The 15,025-nt window shown below is 36.5% G+C and overlaps 5 protein-coding genes across 5 annotated transcripts in view; 2 read left to right on the top strand and 3 right to left on the bottom strand.

The window, feature by feature from the left end:
• Window positions 1-40: 40 nt before the first annotated feature.
• LOC18012398 (protein SKIP34) lies at window positions 41-706 on the top strand. The gene has a single exon (XM_006393961.2). It carries the CDS (start codon window positions 136-138, stop codon window positions 418-420), a length of 285 nt encoding a protein of 94 aa, XP_006394023.1. The 5' UTR covers window positions 41-135; the 3' UTR covers window positions 421-706.
• LOC18011875 (putative U-box domain-containing protein 50) lies at window positions 686-3,714 on the bottom strand. The gene is made up of 7 exons (XM_006393960.2): window positions 3,525-3,714; window positions 3,323-3,435; window positions 3,085-3,221; window positions 2,611-2,974; window positions 2,376-2,516; window positions 1,038-2,276; window positions 686-940 (listed from the first exon to the last, which is right to left on the bottom strand). Exons 1-7 carry the CDS (start codon window positions 3,712-3,714, stop codon window positions 740-742), a joined length of 2,385 nt encoding a protein of 794 aa, XP_006394022.1. The 3' UTR covers window positions 686-739.
• Window positions 3,715-8,529: 4,815 nt separating this feature from the next.
• Window positions 8,530-12,720, top strand: LOC18011874 (AP2-like ethylene-responsive transcription factor AIL7). The gene is made up of 8 exons (XM_024151396.1): window positions 8,530-8,672; window positions 9,055-9,667; window positions 9,951-10,033; window positions 11,324-11,332; window positions 11,420-11,508; window positions 11,616-11,689; window positions 11,777-11,904; window positions 12,002-12,720. The coding sequence occupies exons 1-8, from the start codon at window positions 8,555-8,557 to the stop codon at window positions 12,400-12,402; spliced, it is 1,515 nt and encodes a 504-aa protein (XP_024007164.1). The 5' UTR covers window positions 8,530-8,554; the 3' UTR covers window positions 12,403-12,720.
• Window positions 12,721-12,793: 73 nt separating this feature from the next.
• LOC18012699 lies at window positions 12,794-13,569 on the bottom strand. Its single transcript, XM_006393958.2, has one exon. The coding sequence runs from the start codon at window positions 13,547-13,549 to the stop codon at window positions 12,938-12,940; it is 612 nt and encodes a 203-aa protein (XP_006394020.2). The 5' UTR covers window positions 13,550-13,569; the 3' UTR covers window positions 12,794-12,937.
• Window positions 13,570-13,700: 131 nt separating this feature from the next.
• LOC18012626 (receptor-like cytosolic serine/threonine-protein kinase RBK1) overlaps window positions 13,701-15,025 on the bottom strand; it is a 2,800-nt gene continuing 1,475 nt past the window's right edge. The window contains exons 4-8 of the mRNA XM_006393957.2: window positions 14,850-15,003; window positions 14,674-14,753; window positions 14,426-14,564; window positions 14,190-14,339; window positions 13,701-14,094 (exon numbers count right to left, since the gene is read on the bottom strand). Of these exons, the coding sequence (XP_006394019.2) occupies window positions 13,936-14,094; window positions 14,190-14,339; window positions 14,426-14,564; window positions 14,674-14,753; window positions 14,850-15,003 (682 nt within the window). The 3' untranslated portion in view covers window positions 13,701-13,935. The remainder of the gene's footprint in view (window positions 14,095-14,189; window positions 14,340-14,425; window positions 14,565-14,673; window positions 14,754-14,849; window positions 15,004-15,025) is intronic.

Here is a 15,025-nt window from a genome sequence, read left to right as displayed (position 1 = left end):
TATGTACTAGAAAATGTTTGAAAGTACCTAAACACCCTTGACCTGGTTCTCGCTCCCGTTTCTCTTCCTCGGAAGAAAGAATGTACTAAAAACACAATACCGAAAATTGATTTTGTGTTATCTTCCTCTTTTACGATGTGTTACGGTCACAATCAATCGTTATCGCGCAGCAGCCTCCGTCGCCGATCGTACGACGGAGACAACGACGATACGGTGGTCGACGACCTTCGAGAACGGCTCGCGGAAACGGAGGCGCGGCTGCGAAGAGCCAGGGCTAGGGAAGCCGAGCTGAGCCGTCGGTTAGAGCAGATGAAGAGATTCGTTTCCGTCATGGAGATCATGGAGACTTTCTTGGAACGACGATTCCAAGAGCAGAGAGACCGAATCGCTCGTCTTTTCTCTCCGGTATCGACGAAATGAAGGGTGTTCTTCTCTCTGGCGTTGCGCGATCTTCTTCTTCTTCTTCTTCTTCCTCTTGTTTGTTTGTTCTTCTTGATGTGAATTTCTCTTCACTTTTGAATGTCCCTCGTTGTTTGTGTTTGGTAGTATCAGTTAATCGGAATTTCAGGAAATACAGAAATTTTCGATTCTCCATAGATTATGTCTTGTTGAGGATTAAAACGAAAAAGCTTTATTTCCCCTTGGATCATGTTAAATAAGATGTGTAATCGAAAATTACAGAATTAGAAATCCTTTGAGTTCTATATATTTTTGTGAGTTCGAGGTTATACAAAAGAATCTAGGAAGAAGCTTGTGCTGCTCTTTTGCTATGCCAGTCTTGAATCAGAGAACGAAGAGTATGGTTTGGTGTAAGAATCTGGTAATCTAGCCTCAGATTTGTCATAGGAGATGTGTCATGTCCCATGCCTAGCCATTCTTCTATGGCCTCAAGCTCATACGAAAACCCATCTGCTGCAACATGTGGATTCTTCATCACCTCCTGCAAAGACAAGAACAAGTTATAGATTGTGGAATCACTTTCTCTCGAGCCAATGCTATATATGGAGAAGGAAAAAAGAGATGGACTTTGGCTTGACCTGAAGTATGGGACACATGAAAACACTCGGTATGTCATTGGGATCACCTTCATCGATGTTCGAATTGGTTGCTTCCTCGTACCCTCCTATGTTTCTAAACTCATCAGCTTTTGCCCTTATCTTACCAAGTTCTTCCATGATCTCTTTGGTTGAAAATTCCATGTTCCCTCCTCTGTTAACTGAAGAACACTTGACAGCAAGTGCACCAAACTCCTTAGCTAACTCCAACGGCCACTTACCAGCTGTTTGATCCAAGTCTCTGAGAATACTCGTCTCGTTCATCGACATTGCCTTGAGCAAACCGGGCCAGTTTCTCCCAGTTAAAAGATGCACAAGCAATACCCCAAAAGCCATCACATCAGGTTTCGTATCAGATTGATCACTGTGCATTATCAGTCCAAACCCAGTTATCTTCGGTACGAGGTTACGGTCCAAGAGGATCTTAGACGGCGTAAGGCGACCATGGACAATGGGTTTAGGCTTAACGGAATGGAGAAACCCGAGTCCAGAGCAAACCTGATGAGCTATACGTATCCTATCATGCCATTTCAATATTTTGCTCCTCCTAGATTTCCTCTGCGATGTGAATAGATTATCCCTCAAGTTCCCACTATGCATATATTCGAAGAGTATGCATTTAGGCTTCTCTGAACAGAACCCAGCGATGGCTACCAAATTAGGATGCCTAATCTCATTCAGAAGCTTGACTTTTGCTCCAAAACCCTCATCTGATAAACGATCACCAATCACTTTCACAGCCACGGTTGTATGTTTGATCCTTCCTCGGTACACATTCGTCCAATTACCTCCAGATTTCAACCTCAATCGATCAGAATAACTCTCCGTGGCCAATATGATATCCTCTGCAACATACTCTCTATACCCACACTTCACTTCTTCCTTGGAAACCAACCCTATCGCCTCTTTCTCTTTGCAAAACGCAATCCTACGGTTAAAAACATCTCTTTGGTTCCTAAGTTTCTCAATCTCCATCATCGTCTCTCCTTTCATTATCACGACCCTCTCTAGCTCGGCTTCAGCTTTGGATTTAGCCTCCATCATTGTCTTGACCTTGCTTGAGAGCTCTTCTCGAAGCTCCCCAAGGGAAACAAGCTTTGTTTTTCCTTTCTCGACCTCATTCCTTGCTTCTTCGATACATTCTCTATCCGAATCTAGCACCCCTTGAAGCTTCTCTCGTTTCTCGCTTTCTTCTTTTATCCCAGCTTCAAGCTCTTCTATCTGATTCAAACAAAACGAAAAGATAGTTCTTTTTTGTAAGATTCTGAATCTAAGTTCTTGTTAAGTATCATCAGTCCAAAAGGTTTGGTTTTTGTTTACTCTGCAGTTGCATAAAGAGATTGCCCAGTCAGCTTTGTCTGATCTCTCAGCGTTGACTTTGACTTCTCTCATTTTCTCTTCTGTCATCAGCTTAGCTTCATTAACCTTTCTTCTCACATACTCTAACTTCTCTGCTACATTCTGACATTTTCAACATATCAAAATTCAAATCATTTTAAAAACAAATCAATAAAAAAAAAAAAGGTATATTCTCTCAGGACATAGTTTCTTTTACCATATGTTGCAGCACGTCTAGTGCCACGCCATCATCATCATCATCATTATCTTCGACAGCGTTTTCGTCTTCTTCGAGATTCAAACTCAACAATTGCTGGAAATAATTCTCCATCTCCTGCAAATTATTATCCCATGGACTTCCACTAGCCGTTTGATCATCATTGTTGATAGATGAACGGTCTAGATTTCTTCCCGGATCATGGAACATTTTACCAATCCAACTTCTTATATTGTTGTTGTTGTTTACATCGTTCTCTCTCTTTAGCGAAACCATTTTGCCTCCACAAATTATATGAAATTCGCAAAATTCTGGTTTGTTTTGATATACATAGAACGATCCGCTTATTGCACTTTTCGTTTTCCTGCATTACACAGAATAAGAAAAAATTGCAATTTTGGATGGTTCAAATTGAGAATTTAAGATTTAGACATGGTCAATTCACCCCAAAAAAAAAAAAAAAAAACCTTGTACCAAGATGATGAAGATCTCATGAAAGTGATTCCCATGACGAATTTTGTGATTCTAAGCTTTGAGATCAAATCTAATATTAGCACTTGAACTGAATCATCTTGCTTCTCAACCTTAAGTAACTCTGCTTTCACCTGTAACTGTAATTAAAATACTTCCCAAAATTACATCCCAAGACCCCAAACAAAACAGATTACTTAGACTTCTCCCCTGGAAAAAAATAACAGAAAAAAGGACAAACCTTTCCACAAAAAGTAACGTATTTAGACAACAATTTGTTGATCTTTTGCTCTTCGTATTTCCTGAGAACTTCAAGCTTTTCCTCGCTCACAGAACTCGCTGGGAGCTTCCCAACTGTATATGATGATATAATCACATGTAAATTGGGTTTGATATGATTATAAAGAAAGAAGAGGTGTGATTTAAGAAGAAAGAGATTATACAAGGGGTGTAAACAAAATCTTGTGAAATGTAGCAGAGATGGAGAAGAACAATGGAGATTGAGATGTTGTTCCATTTCTTTAAAGCCCAATCGATGGTCTTGAAACCTTCTTGTAAATCGTTTCCTACAGCTATATATACTTTCTCCGTTGTTGATCCTTCTTTGATTTCATGATTCTTCATTTCCTCCATCTTCTTCTGGTTTTCTTGATGACGGAAAAAAATGATAAAATTTAAGGTTATGGGTTTTTTTTTTCCTGTTTGTGTGTGTTTTGTTTTTGTATATGATGTGTATGGTTTTCAAAGACAGATTTTGGTTTTTATGTGAATGTGTTTTGAGAGATCGAGTTTTGACTTCTGTATCTTGTTTACTTGACTACGGAAACTACCTGGAAAAAAAATAATAATAATACAAAACATGAAGTTACAAGTTCAACGGAGATAAAAGAAGAAAATGTCTTTCCTTCAACGTTTATTTCCATATATATTTTCTTCCTCCCATTTAACCTTGATTATTAACAAATGGTTAAGGTGATAATACTGGCAATCTAACATTTATATTTTTAAAACCAAAATAATTGAGGTGTAGAGAATTCTGACGACGTGTTAGCTTGTAACAACGAGGTGATCGAAAGCAAATCTATCCAATTAGGGTCGAGTTTGACTACTGAGTTGATCTTATAGAACTTCAATAAATATCTAAGAGAGACAATAATTCCAAATTCTATTGGTTGGCTTTTGGAAGTGATTTTTTTTTTCTTTCCTGTTGTAAGTTGTAAACCAATACCCAAAATACTGTATATATGCATTGATAAGCATTTTGTTATGCGTAAAGAACGATTGTTTAATCATAAGTATGTAATTAACAAAAGAATTAGTCATGAAGGCTACGTGGACGAAGGAGTAGGTAATGTAACAATTGACAATTTTTGAAGCTTAAAGTAGGTAATGAATGATAATAAACCATAAACTCAAATTAGTCGTTCTACCATTTCATCTGTGCACTGAAATTCAACTCCAAATTCTTCTGAGTTGGGTTAAATGGACCATTAGACACTTTAATTAAAAATAGAAGATAACATATGATATTAGTTGTCGAATGGGACATGGACCAACGAACTGGTAATGTAACAATTGACTATTTGAAGCATGAAAATAACATTCATAAAAGAAAAAAAGCATGAAAATAACATCAAAGTGTGTCATCAAATTGATTGGATTTAAAATCATTTGTTTAATGTCTTTTCTTTATGAAAAGAGTCTTGTGCATAAAGGCTTTTTGGAAGACCCGTTTTAATATGATTATGGAAGCCCACCAGAGCTCCTTTTATTTTTTTCTAACTGAGCCCATTGGTAGCCTAAAGTACATAAACGTCCTCCGAGATTATAACTATCGGTATTTGGTTTTCTGAGTCACGTCAATGTCAATGTGGATGTATATAAGTCACATGTAAAACATATGCGTTAAGCACAAACTATAATTGATGGTATAACAATAAATTCCTTTTTTATATGTCTGTATTATCTGTATTTCTGATGATGACCCAATATATCATCCAGTGAAAATCATTAATCTAAAGGATCAGATGATTATATCATATATGACGACAACGTTTACACTTGTTAATAACAATTACTGTACCAAATGAATGTGTCTATGCTAATCATGTCTCATACTAGTTATTAAAAATAGTAAACTGGTGTGAGTGTGAATCCAAGATGAAATTAGATAGCTATTTACAGCTTGCAGTGTCGCGTTTATTCTTTTTACTTACACGGCTGCAATGTTTGACTAATTAATCACACTCCACGTATGCTTTTGTGGTTTATTTTGTCGTCGGTTCCTTTTTAACCATAATATATTCTCCTATTTGTTTCACTATTAAATTAATGGTCGTTTTAAAAAATAGTTCGTATTGTATAGAGAGAGTTTTGTAGTTTTAATTTAAAGCATTGTTTGAGGTGTGGTAATATTACTACCCCCAAGTGGTTTGTTGCGATGCATACACGATTAGTTTCAAGAAACAATAAACATATTATATTCTAGCAAGTATGCCATTTAATACTATTACACGTACAAATTGAATAAAATTTGTCACGTTTATACCATTTTTGTCTTTACGAGAGTATTCTAATTAAATATTGTTTGTCACGTTTATACCATATCGTCTTTACCAGAGTAGGGAGGGAGTATAAATATTGTTGATGCTTAGCTTAAGATGGCATAAATACTAAATTATAGTCATGCCAAGATGAATTATACATATTTAAAATCGACACCCAAATTACTATGCATAGTGTTTTTTATCAGGAGGAACAAAAAGAAGTAGCTAGAAGGTCTAGTTTAGGAAATTACGACAAAATAAAGATTAAACAAAAGTTAGGCGTAGATTATTAAGATAATTAAGAGATGACAAGGGCGCACGTGCGTCACCGAATTCATCGACCAGAAAAATGATGAATCGAAAGATGCTACGCACGTGCCTCTTCGGTCAAAGATCAAAAGCTGTTAGCAGTTAGCACCTTCCCAACAAATATTGTACCTTATAGCCGAATTGCACAATTAATTACAATCATCGCGTTTAATTTCAAAGCCTGGGAACAGAGCAATAAGCTAAGAGAATTTGATTTTTTTAAAATCGATCATATTCTATTTGTTGGTCAATATTTGGATCGTATGAAAAGTGTTTGATCGCGTTATTGCGCGATAATCGTGTGACTACAAACGATGGGCCATTTGCTAGATTTAGACACGTATACTCGTATGTATGTATTTAAGTAGTTACAACTCAAAACATATATATGTATAAACAACGATTGTTTCATGCATATAGGTTTGCAAGCTATGAAGTAAATCGAAGAGAGAGATAAGCCATCAAGCATTCGATAGAGAATGGGTAGATTTAACTACGTATCCCCACGGGCTATGCCATATATACATGTAATTAAAGAATTTTGGAAGCAAAGAGTCGCTGAGAACCTCTAAAAACAAACAAAAATCGCTGAGAGAGCATTCATACGTTCAAATAACAGTTGTACTAGTCTACTAGAGAAGCTGTAACAAATGTAGGAGAGAAGCTGCGAGTAATAAGTGTAGAAAAGGAATTAAAAGCATGTTTGACAAATTTTTTGGGTATTAAAAAAGAGTATAAAGAAATTTTAAACTTTTTATAGCAACAACAGCACTAAACACGATCCATGGATTAATACTCCTTTTCGAAATTTATTTCCAACGTAGAAATTTGAATTCGTTGTCTGGTCCATTTTTTGAAAAAAATACACCAATTGCATTATCAATGTCGTCGGATAAGAATACTTTGTTTAGTATGTAATGTTTCAACTTTCAGTATTATGTCCCATTTGGTTAAAAAATAATAGATTCGACAAAAATTTAAAATCATTTAATCCGATCGTTTTACTGGAGAGAGTCGAGAAAGTAAGTAATTGTATATAACATTTTTCATCGTAAAATTACACTAATAGGCTATAAGTTGGCGATAGATATGCCGATTATGAATGCTAAGGTAAGAGGTTGAATAAAGTAGAATTATAGGATACGAAATGCTCTAAAAAAAACAAGACATTAGGCCTTAATCACGTGCCTTAATTGCTGGGGCCTCCCTTTTGCAACATATTTAAATTAAATTTTTGCCCGTTTTTTTTTTACAAAGGGAACCCGCCTTACCATCTGGATCGGAAGGTTGTCTCCTCCACCACACCACAGGCACAAGACATTTCTTTACATTTACATACATAATTTTTATAACAATTACAGAATTTTCTATACTCTAGTACTCCCAATTTCACAAAAAGTGTCATTCTGATATTTTACACACTTATTATGAAAACTATTAAAAATACTATTTTGCCTTTCATTAAATAATTTTTTTCTCTAATTAATACATTAAATCAATAAGGTCAAAATTGAAATATTATTTAAAATTTTGCATTGAAAATATAAAACGACACTCTTTGTGAAACAAAAATAAAACCTTAAAACGACACTCTTTGTAAAACGGAATGAGTAATATTTGATTGGTTAGAGAGCAAAGAGAAAAAATGGGTGTGTTTTTTATTTTTTTTGTCAAACTGTTGAATTTTATAGATAAATTAACCTCTCCAATGATCATTAAATACACAGTTTTTTTTTTTTGGGCTTTATTCGCTTAGAATTTTTGGAATGAACAAAATCTTATGTTGTCGAGGATTATTATGACCATGTTCTTATAATCTGACCATCGAGTGAAGATGAGTTAAGTTCGCTTCCAGCGACCAAAATATAACGTGTTAATAATGATGTTTAAAAAATAGCAATGATTTCGACCAAAAAAATAGTAATGATTTATAGATAGAATTATCGAAATTTATCAAAATTTCTAATGTTTTTAAATACTATCATCTAAATTAGAAATATCCTAAAATTCAAAACAAAATAATGTTGTTCAGTTAACTTGTAGTTGTAGAAAAGTGAAACAAAATTTAGATTAGAATGATTTCTTGGTGTTGATTTAAACTTGGTTGGGTCCAATTCACTCAACTTAGGAATTAGAATACACATGGAATAACCTAAACCAACCTTAATCAATCTTTAGTTTTTTTTTGTTTGTTTGTTTCCTTTATAAGCATATTAAGTAATCTGCAAATATGATGTGTCTTTGCATAATTTTCAAAAGCAAAAGTGTCACATTTTCTCTCTCTCGTATCCTAATTACATTCACAGTCAGTTCTCTCTATAAAAAAATATAAAGTGGTCTCCTGTTTCTAGTTACTCTTCTTCATTCGTCTTCTTGTGCATTACTCTTATTAATCTTCGTCAAAAATTGCAGAACCTCTAAAGCTAAAGCTAGTGACTGTAACGCTTTATCAGGTTTTTTTTTTTTTCTCTTTTCAATTTTAAAGAAGGAGAAAACGATTTTCTCCTTATGAGTTGCTTTCATTAATCTTATTTTGTCTTCTTCTGCAGATTTTCAATCAAAAGTTTCAAACTTTTTGAAACTTTTCTGTTTCTCTCTCTTTCTCTCTCTCTCCTTTGATGGCGAATTGGTTAACGTTTTCTCTGTCACCAATGGAGATGTTGAAATCACCTGATCAATCTCACTTCGTTTCTTATGACGCTTCTTCAGCTCCTTACCTCATCGATAACCTCTATGGTAAAATTTCTTACTTCAATCCATGAATATTACTGTTAAAGAATCGTTTTTTTTTTCCTTCTCCTTTTTCACAGTGACGTATATGCGTGTGACTTTTGAAGCTTATCCTCTTTAACCGAACTTTCTCCTCCTTTTCTCGGCTGCTTAATTTGTCTTTTTCCCCAGAAAGGAGAAACAAAAAACAGAACAAGAGAAATGATAGATTCTTAAATCTTAAATCCCACAAGAATAACAGAAAGAGACGTCTCCTGATCTTTGTTTCGATTAAAAATCATCTCTTTTGGTTTCTCAGTGATTTTTCTCGGTGGAGAAACCTTTGTTTCTCTTGATTATCTGATTAGTTAAAGTTACTAACTTTTTTTTGATGCTCTTTTGATATTAGTTTTGAAAGAAGAAGCCCAGATAGAAACTGCTTCAATGGCGGATTCAACAACCCTTGCCACTTTCTTCGATTCACAAACCCATTCTCCGACTCAGGTTCCCAAGCTCGAAGATTTCTTCGGCGACTCTTCTACCTCCTTCGTCCGTTACTCCGATAACCAAACAGAGAGGCAAAACTCTTCCTCTCTCACTCGAATTTACGATCCACGACATCACACCGGAGAAGTTACAGGTTACTTCGCTGATCATCACCACGATTTCAAGACGATTGCTTGTTTTCAGACAAACTCCGGCTCAGAAATCGTCGATGACTCTGCCTCCATCGGACGAGCTCATCTCTCAAAAGGCGGCGAATTTCACGTTGTGGATTCGTCCACGACGGCGACGGCGGAGCTAGGGTTTCACGGCGGTTGCACCAACGGAGGAGCTTTGTCTCTTGCGGTTAACAACACTGATCATCCTTTGAGCCGCAATCATGGCGAGAGAGGCAAAAACAGTAAAAAGACGATAGTCTCCAAGAAGGATACAAAGGCGGTGGAATCAACTGATGATTCGAAGAAGAAGATTGCCGAAACATTTGGACAAAGAACTTCGATTTATCGAGGAGTCACTCGGTAAGTTAAATAACGAAATCTTTGACCTTTTTATGAGGGTGGGAAAAAGATTTTTGATTTCTTGATAATTTTGATTTGGGTTTTATAAGTTGGATTATTAAATCCAGTTAAACTTTTTTCTTCTTTATACTTGGAATGTGGGTATGAACAAGGATCAAGAAATCGGGTAATACTAAATTCAAAGTTTTGTTTTTGTTGTTGTGGGTGTGAAAAAAGATTTGATTTTTGATTGATAAAATTTGTTTTGAGGGTTTAATTAAGATGTTATGTGTAATTGATGTAGACATAGATGGACGGGAAGATACGAAGCGCATCTATGGGATAACAGCTGTAGGAGGGAAGGTCAAGCCAGAAAAGGACGTCAGGGTAAACATATTTTTCATTTATTTTTTGATAGTTTCTTTGATTCGAAAATCATATATGAAACATTACTTTCTTAAATCATTTGCCTTAAACCCTAATATGTAGTTTGTATGCATTGCATTTCACAAACCATCATTTTAGCAACTGTTGAGATCAGTTTAGACAAACATGATCTAACAACATTCTTGTGTTTAAAACCAGCGATTAGCAATTGTTGAGACAAATAAGTATTGTTGAGTTTCTCGAGTATCTTAGTAGGGAAGATATACTTGTAGTTATCTTTCTCTGTTAGGGCTTCAAAAACCTTTTTGTCTTTAATTTTTACTTATTATAAAACCAAACTAATTTTATTTGGATAAAAAACATGTATTCTTTTACTTTTTATGTTTTGAGAAAAAAACAAAATGAGAGGGGAAGCACAGGTTTTGACAAAGAAAGAGTGAAAAAGAAAAATGCACGCAAAGATTCGATAAATAAAAGTTACTTATAAAGCTTTTTATTTTAGGTGATACCGTGATACGTCTATCTCTTTATGATGATTGATAGACTTTTGTACATGGCATAATGCGAAGGAAATAACCAAATTTTAAACTGGTAATTCAACCAGAAAGGACTAACAATAATAGAATATAGTATGTATTTGGTTGAATTTTTTCATTTCAAAGGTGCCGCCATTTTGTTCATTGTCTTTATTAGAGCAATCTTTCTTTCAAAATCTCTCATGTCACCTACATGGGACCCAATGCTGATGCCAATCTGATGCAATCTCTGTTCTTGATTGACATATTTTTGGACCCACCTTTGACCCTTTATTCCCATATTATTATTGTTATATGATATGCATGCATAGATATATATAGGCATGTGATGTGTGACTATTTAGACATTATGCATAAGTTCTTTATCTAGCTTTTGTTTTTGGCTTTTTCGTTTGAAATCGAATTTTTAAAATCTTTATTTTGTTCAGAGATTGATATGTAGGGTTCCTTATGTCTATAATGTGTCAGATTGATTTGTGTGTTGTGTTCACATCACACACAAAAGCAAAGTGTGATGTGAAGTTGTGAACACACGAGAGGAATCTAAGCTTTGACCCTAATCAAAACCCTTTTTTATGTGTTAGTATGATGAATTTACCACGAAATGTAGTAATTAGTAACAGGTAAATAGATTCAAATAAAATGAGATCAGCTATTAGCATTGTGAATGATCCTTGTATTGGCTAAACTTATATTTCTCTGTTTTGCATGTACTTTGTCAATATGGTTTTTGATTCGATCGCGGCTTGGACAGTGTACTTAGGTAAGCGAGATAACACTCCATTGACATTTTTTGTATCGAATTGATATATCGAGTTTGGCAAATGATGTTCATTACGATTGATATAAGGTGGATATGACAAAGAAGATAAAGCAGCTAGAGCCTATGACTTGGCAGCTTTAAAATACTGGGGTTCTGCTGCTACTACAAATTTTCAGGTTTATGTTCTTCCAATTTCTTTTTTTCACTCTTTCTGTTTACTTTGCTTAGATTCACGTACGTGTGCCCATTGGTTAACTTGTCATCGTTTTATGGGGTTATATAGATAGCGAGTTATTCGAAAGAATTGGAGGAAATGAATCACATGACCAAGCAAGAATTCATTGCATCCCTTAGGAGGTAAGTCCAAATCACTATAGATCTTGATTTCTTAACCGGAAGATTTATAAATTATTTGGTTATTTGGTTATATGTAAATATATTCAGGACAAGCAGCGGTTTCTCAAGAGGAGCATCGATATATAGAGGTGTCACAAGGCATCATCAACAAGGTCGTTGGCAAGCAAGAATCGGCCGTGTCGCAGGAAACAAAGATCTTTACCTCGGAACCTTCGGTAAAAAAAAAATAAACAAATAATTCTATAACAAGAAAGAACATATTGTCCTGGAAAATCCGTGCTTATCGAAAGAAAACATATTTGATTCGTATAGCTACGGAAGAGGAAGCTGCAGAGGCTTACGACATTGCAGCCATAAAGTTCAGAGGAATCAACGCAGTGACTAACTTTGAGATGAACCGTTACGATGTTGAAGCCGTCATGAAAAGTTCTTTCCCCGTAGGAGGAGGAGGAGCTGCGAAACGCCATAAGCTCTCTCTTGAATCTCCTCCTCCGTCTTCCTCATCTGACCGTAACCTTCAACAACATTTGCCTCCGTCTTCTTCCTCGGAATTGGACCCTAACTCAATCCCGTGTGGGATTCCGTTTGAATCTTCAGTTCTCCACCATCACCAGGACTTATTTCAGCATTATCCTGCAGTCTCTGACTCTACTACAGTTGATGCTCCTATGAACCAAGCTGAGTTTTTCTTGTGGCCTAACCACTCTTACTAAATCATAATGGTTTCTTCCGTACTAATGTTGGTTTATGGACTCGAGGCTTATCTTCTTGATTTTGGCTATACCCTATTTAGCTGACAAGAAGATTGCACTTTCGTTGTCTTTTTGTTTTTTGTTTTTTTTAACTGTAGACTAGGAAGAAGCAGAGTGGAGAAAAGTTTAAGAAGCTGAAACTTTTGGGGTCAATTTTGTAGTAATGTATTCCTTTGGTTAGCGGTGGTTTATTGTGGGATTTAGTAATTTTATTTTTGTATGTAATCGGCTTATCGGTATTACTCTGTTTCCTCCATTTATGAAAATATCTTTCTCAGATTTTCATATTTTCATCACTCTATTAACACATTATATTTTTACAAAGAAATCGAGAAAGGAAACAGGTCACCACTGTATATAAATCATTATGGGTCACCGATTGAGTTTCCTATTCAATAGCCATGAATTGGAAAGAATCAAAAATATCATGCTACAAAGTGAAATTACAAGAAGTTGCAAGAGGAAAAAAATACTACGAACTAGCCCGGTCCTTCTCTCATGCATCAGGACTCTGTTGGGCTTTTAAGGCTTCGTTAAAAGCCCACTGGGCCTTCTCTTTGAAGCCCTTGTACTCATAACACTCGCCCAACAGACGGAATATTCTCGCCGTATCTGTGCCGGCGGCGAGCCTAATCGCCTCTTCCAGATCTTCGATCGCAGAATCATTCCTCCGCCGCCGATTCACAGCCAGCTTCATCTCAGCTCTCTTCACAAGCGCATCGGCGCGTTCTCCCACCGAAAGCGACTTCAGTTGAGGATAAGTCAGCGCCGTATCGAAAGATTTGAGAGCGGCGGCGTGGTGACCGAGCAGATCTAGAGCTAGGGCACGGACGATGTAACCGGCGGCGTCGTATGGGGAAAGCGAGATCACATCGTCGGCTTCGGTGAGTGCCGTCTTAGCGAGAGACTGAGATTGGGATTTCTTGTTTGTGGTTCGAGCCCGAGCGAGGAGACGAGAGGCTTGGATTAGCTGACGCTGGGTTTGGAGTGTGGCTCGGTGTTTGGTTCGGAACTTGGTTATGCCTTGTTGAGACAGATACTTAATCGCCCAGAACGTAACGAAGGTTAGTGCCAAAATTGCTCCTTGTATGATTATTTCCGTATCCATGTTTTTTTTTTTTTGCTCTCTGGAAACTAACAAGACTAAACCAGAGACTACTATATATATAGTACTCTATTTTCTTTCTATTTTTCGTTATTCACTTACAAGTTCTGAGATTTTTAGATTTATCATCCGGATCGAAATTTTCTACAGCTTTTTAACAAGAAGAAACAGAGACAGCCACAGGGTTGAGGACAAAAGCATAAGCTGAGACTAGAGGCAGATTATACATACAACATTTTCCCTCTCTTGGAGATTTTTACAATGGAGAAGATGAAGCAAAATCACAGGCAATTAAAGAGGAAAAGGAAACACGTGTTGTTGTTGTTTCTTCTCCTTGGGAGGAAATTTTAAATTCACTCTTTTGTGTGTATTGATTTTATCAGACCGCTTCATTCCATCAAGAGTTGTCTATGCCGAGTGAGATCGTTAAGGTAAGAGGAAGAGGTGTGATCTTGTAGGTCACACCCGTCGAGACTCACTCTTCTTGCTCCACATGATATCTGTTGCAGCTCAGCTAACCGGTTATCTCCACGCAACAGCTGCACCAACTGCCATTGAGATAAACCAAACAAATTCATCATCCAAGTTTGCTTATTATAACCACTAAATATAGTGACACTGGTCTTTTTTTTTTGGAACATACCCGGTTCATATCAGGACGCATACTGGCTACATGGTGTATGCACATTGAAGCTGTTTGCATTACCCTTTTCATCTCGGTTTCGTCAAAGTCATTTCCTAGCTTAGGATCGACTATTTCTTCCACGCTGCTCTTCTCCAGAAGCGGTTTCGCCTTGCAAAAGAAGCATTTTGATTCTTTCTTTCATTTCGGAAGATGGAAACTGCTTACAAAGTAGAAGACAAGTTTCAGATCATTACCCACATCACAATGCTTTGCCGGCTAGCTGTATCGACAGCTCGACGACCAGTTATGATCTCTAGAAGCAAAACCCCAAATGCAAACACATCCGTCTTCTCATCAACAATCCCGTGCATAAAGTACTCTGGAGCTAGATACCTGGAAGGTAAAAATGCAAAGAACCAGAATGGTTTTGGATTCAAACATCAGGTTCAAAAAAAAAAGTTCGCTCAAGAGATTTTTTTAGCTGTGGAAATCTGTGTCTGACCCGAATGTGCCTTCGATAGGGAAAACAATGTGATGAGGCCAATTCTCTGGGAGCCACTTAGCAAGTCCAAAATCCGATATCTGCCAAAAACATTACATATCGATTCTCTATCAAGAACAGAGAAAAAGTTTGGTTGCTTTTTTGGGGGGGGGGGCTTGATTGAATGAAGCAAATACCTGAGCTTGGTAATCTTGACTAAGTAAAATGTTGGAAGCTTTGATGTCACGGTGAATAATCCGTCGAGGGCAATCATTATGAAGATAGCTCAAACCATCAGCTATACCCAGAGCCACTTTATACCGTTTATTCCAGTCCAAGCACTCGTCAGATATCGATACACGATCGAGAGGCT

This window comes from Eutrema salsugineum, unplaced genomic scaffold (assembly GCF_000478725.1).
Source record: "Eutrema salsugineum unplaced genomic scaffold, Eutsalg1_0 scaffold_6, whole genome shotgun sequence".
Taxonomy (NCBI): Eukaryota; Viridiplantae; Streptophyta; class Magnoliopsida; order Brassicales; family Brassicaceae; genus Eutrema; species Eutrema salsugineum.
The sequence above is the reverse complement of the archived record's forward strand: the minus strand, read 5'-3'. Positions and strand labels throughout refer to the sequence as shown.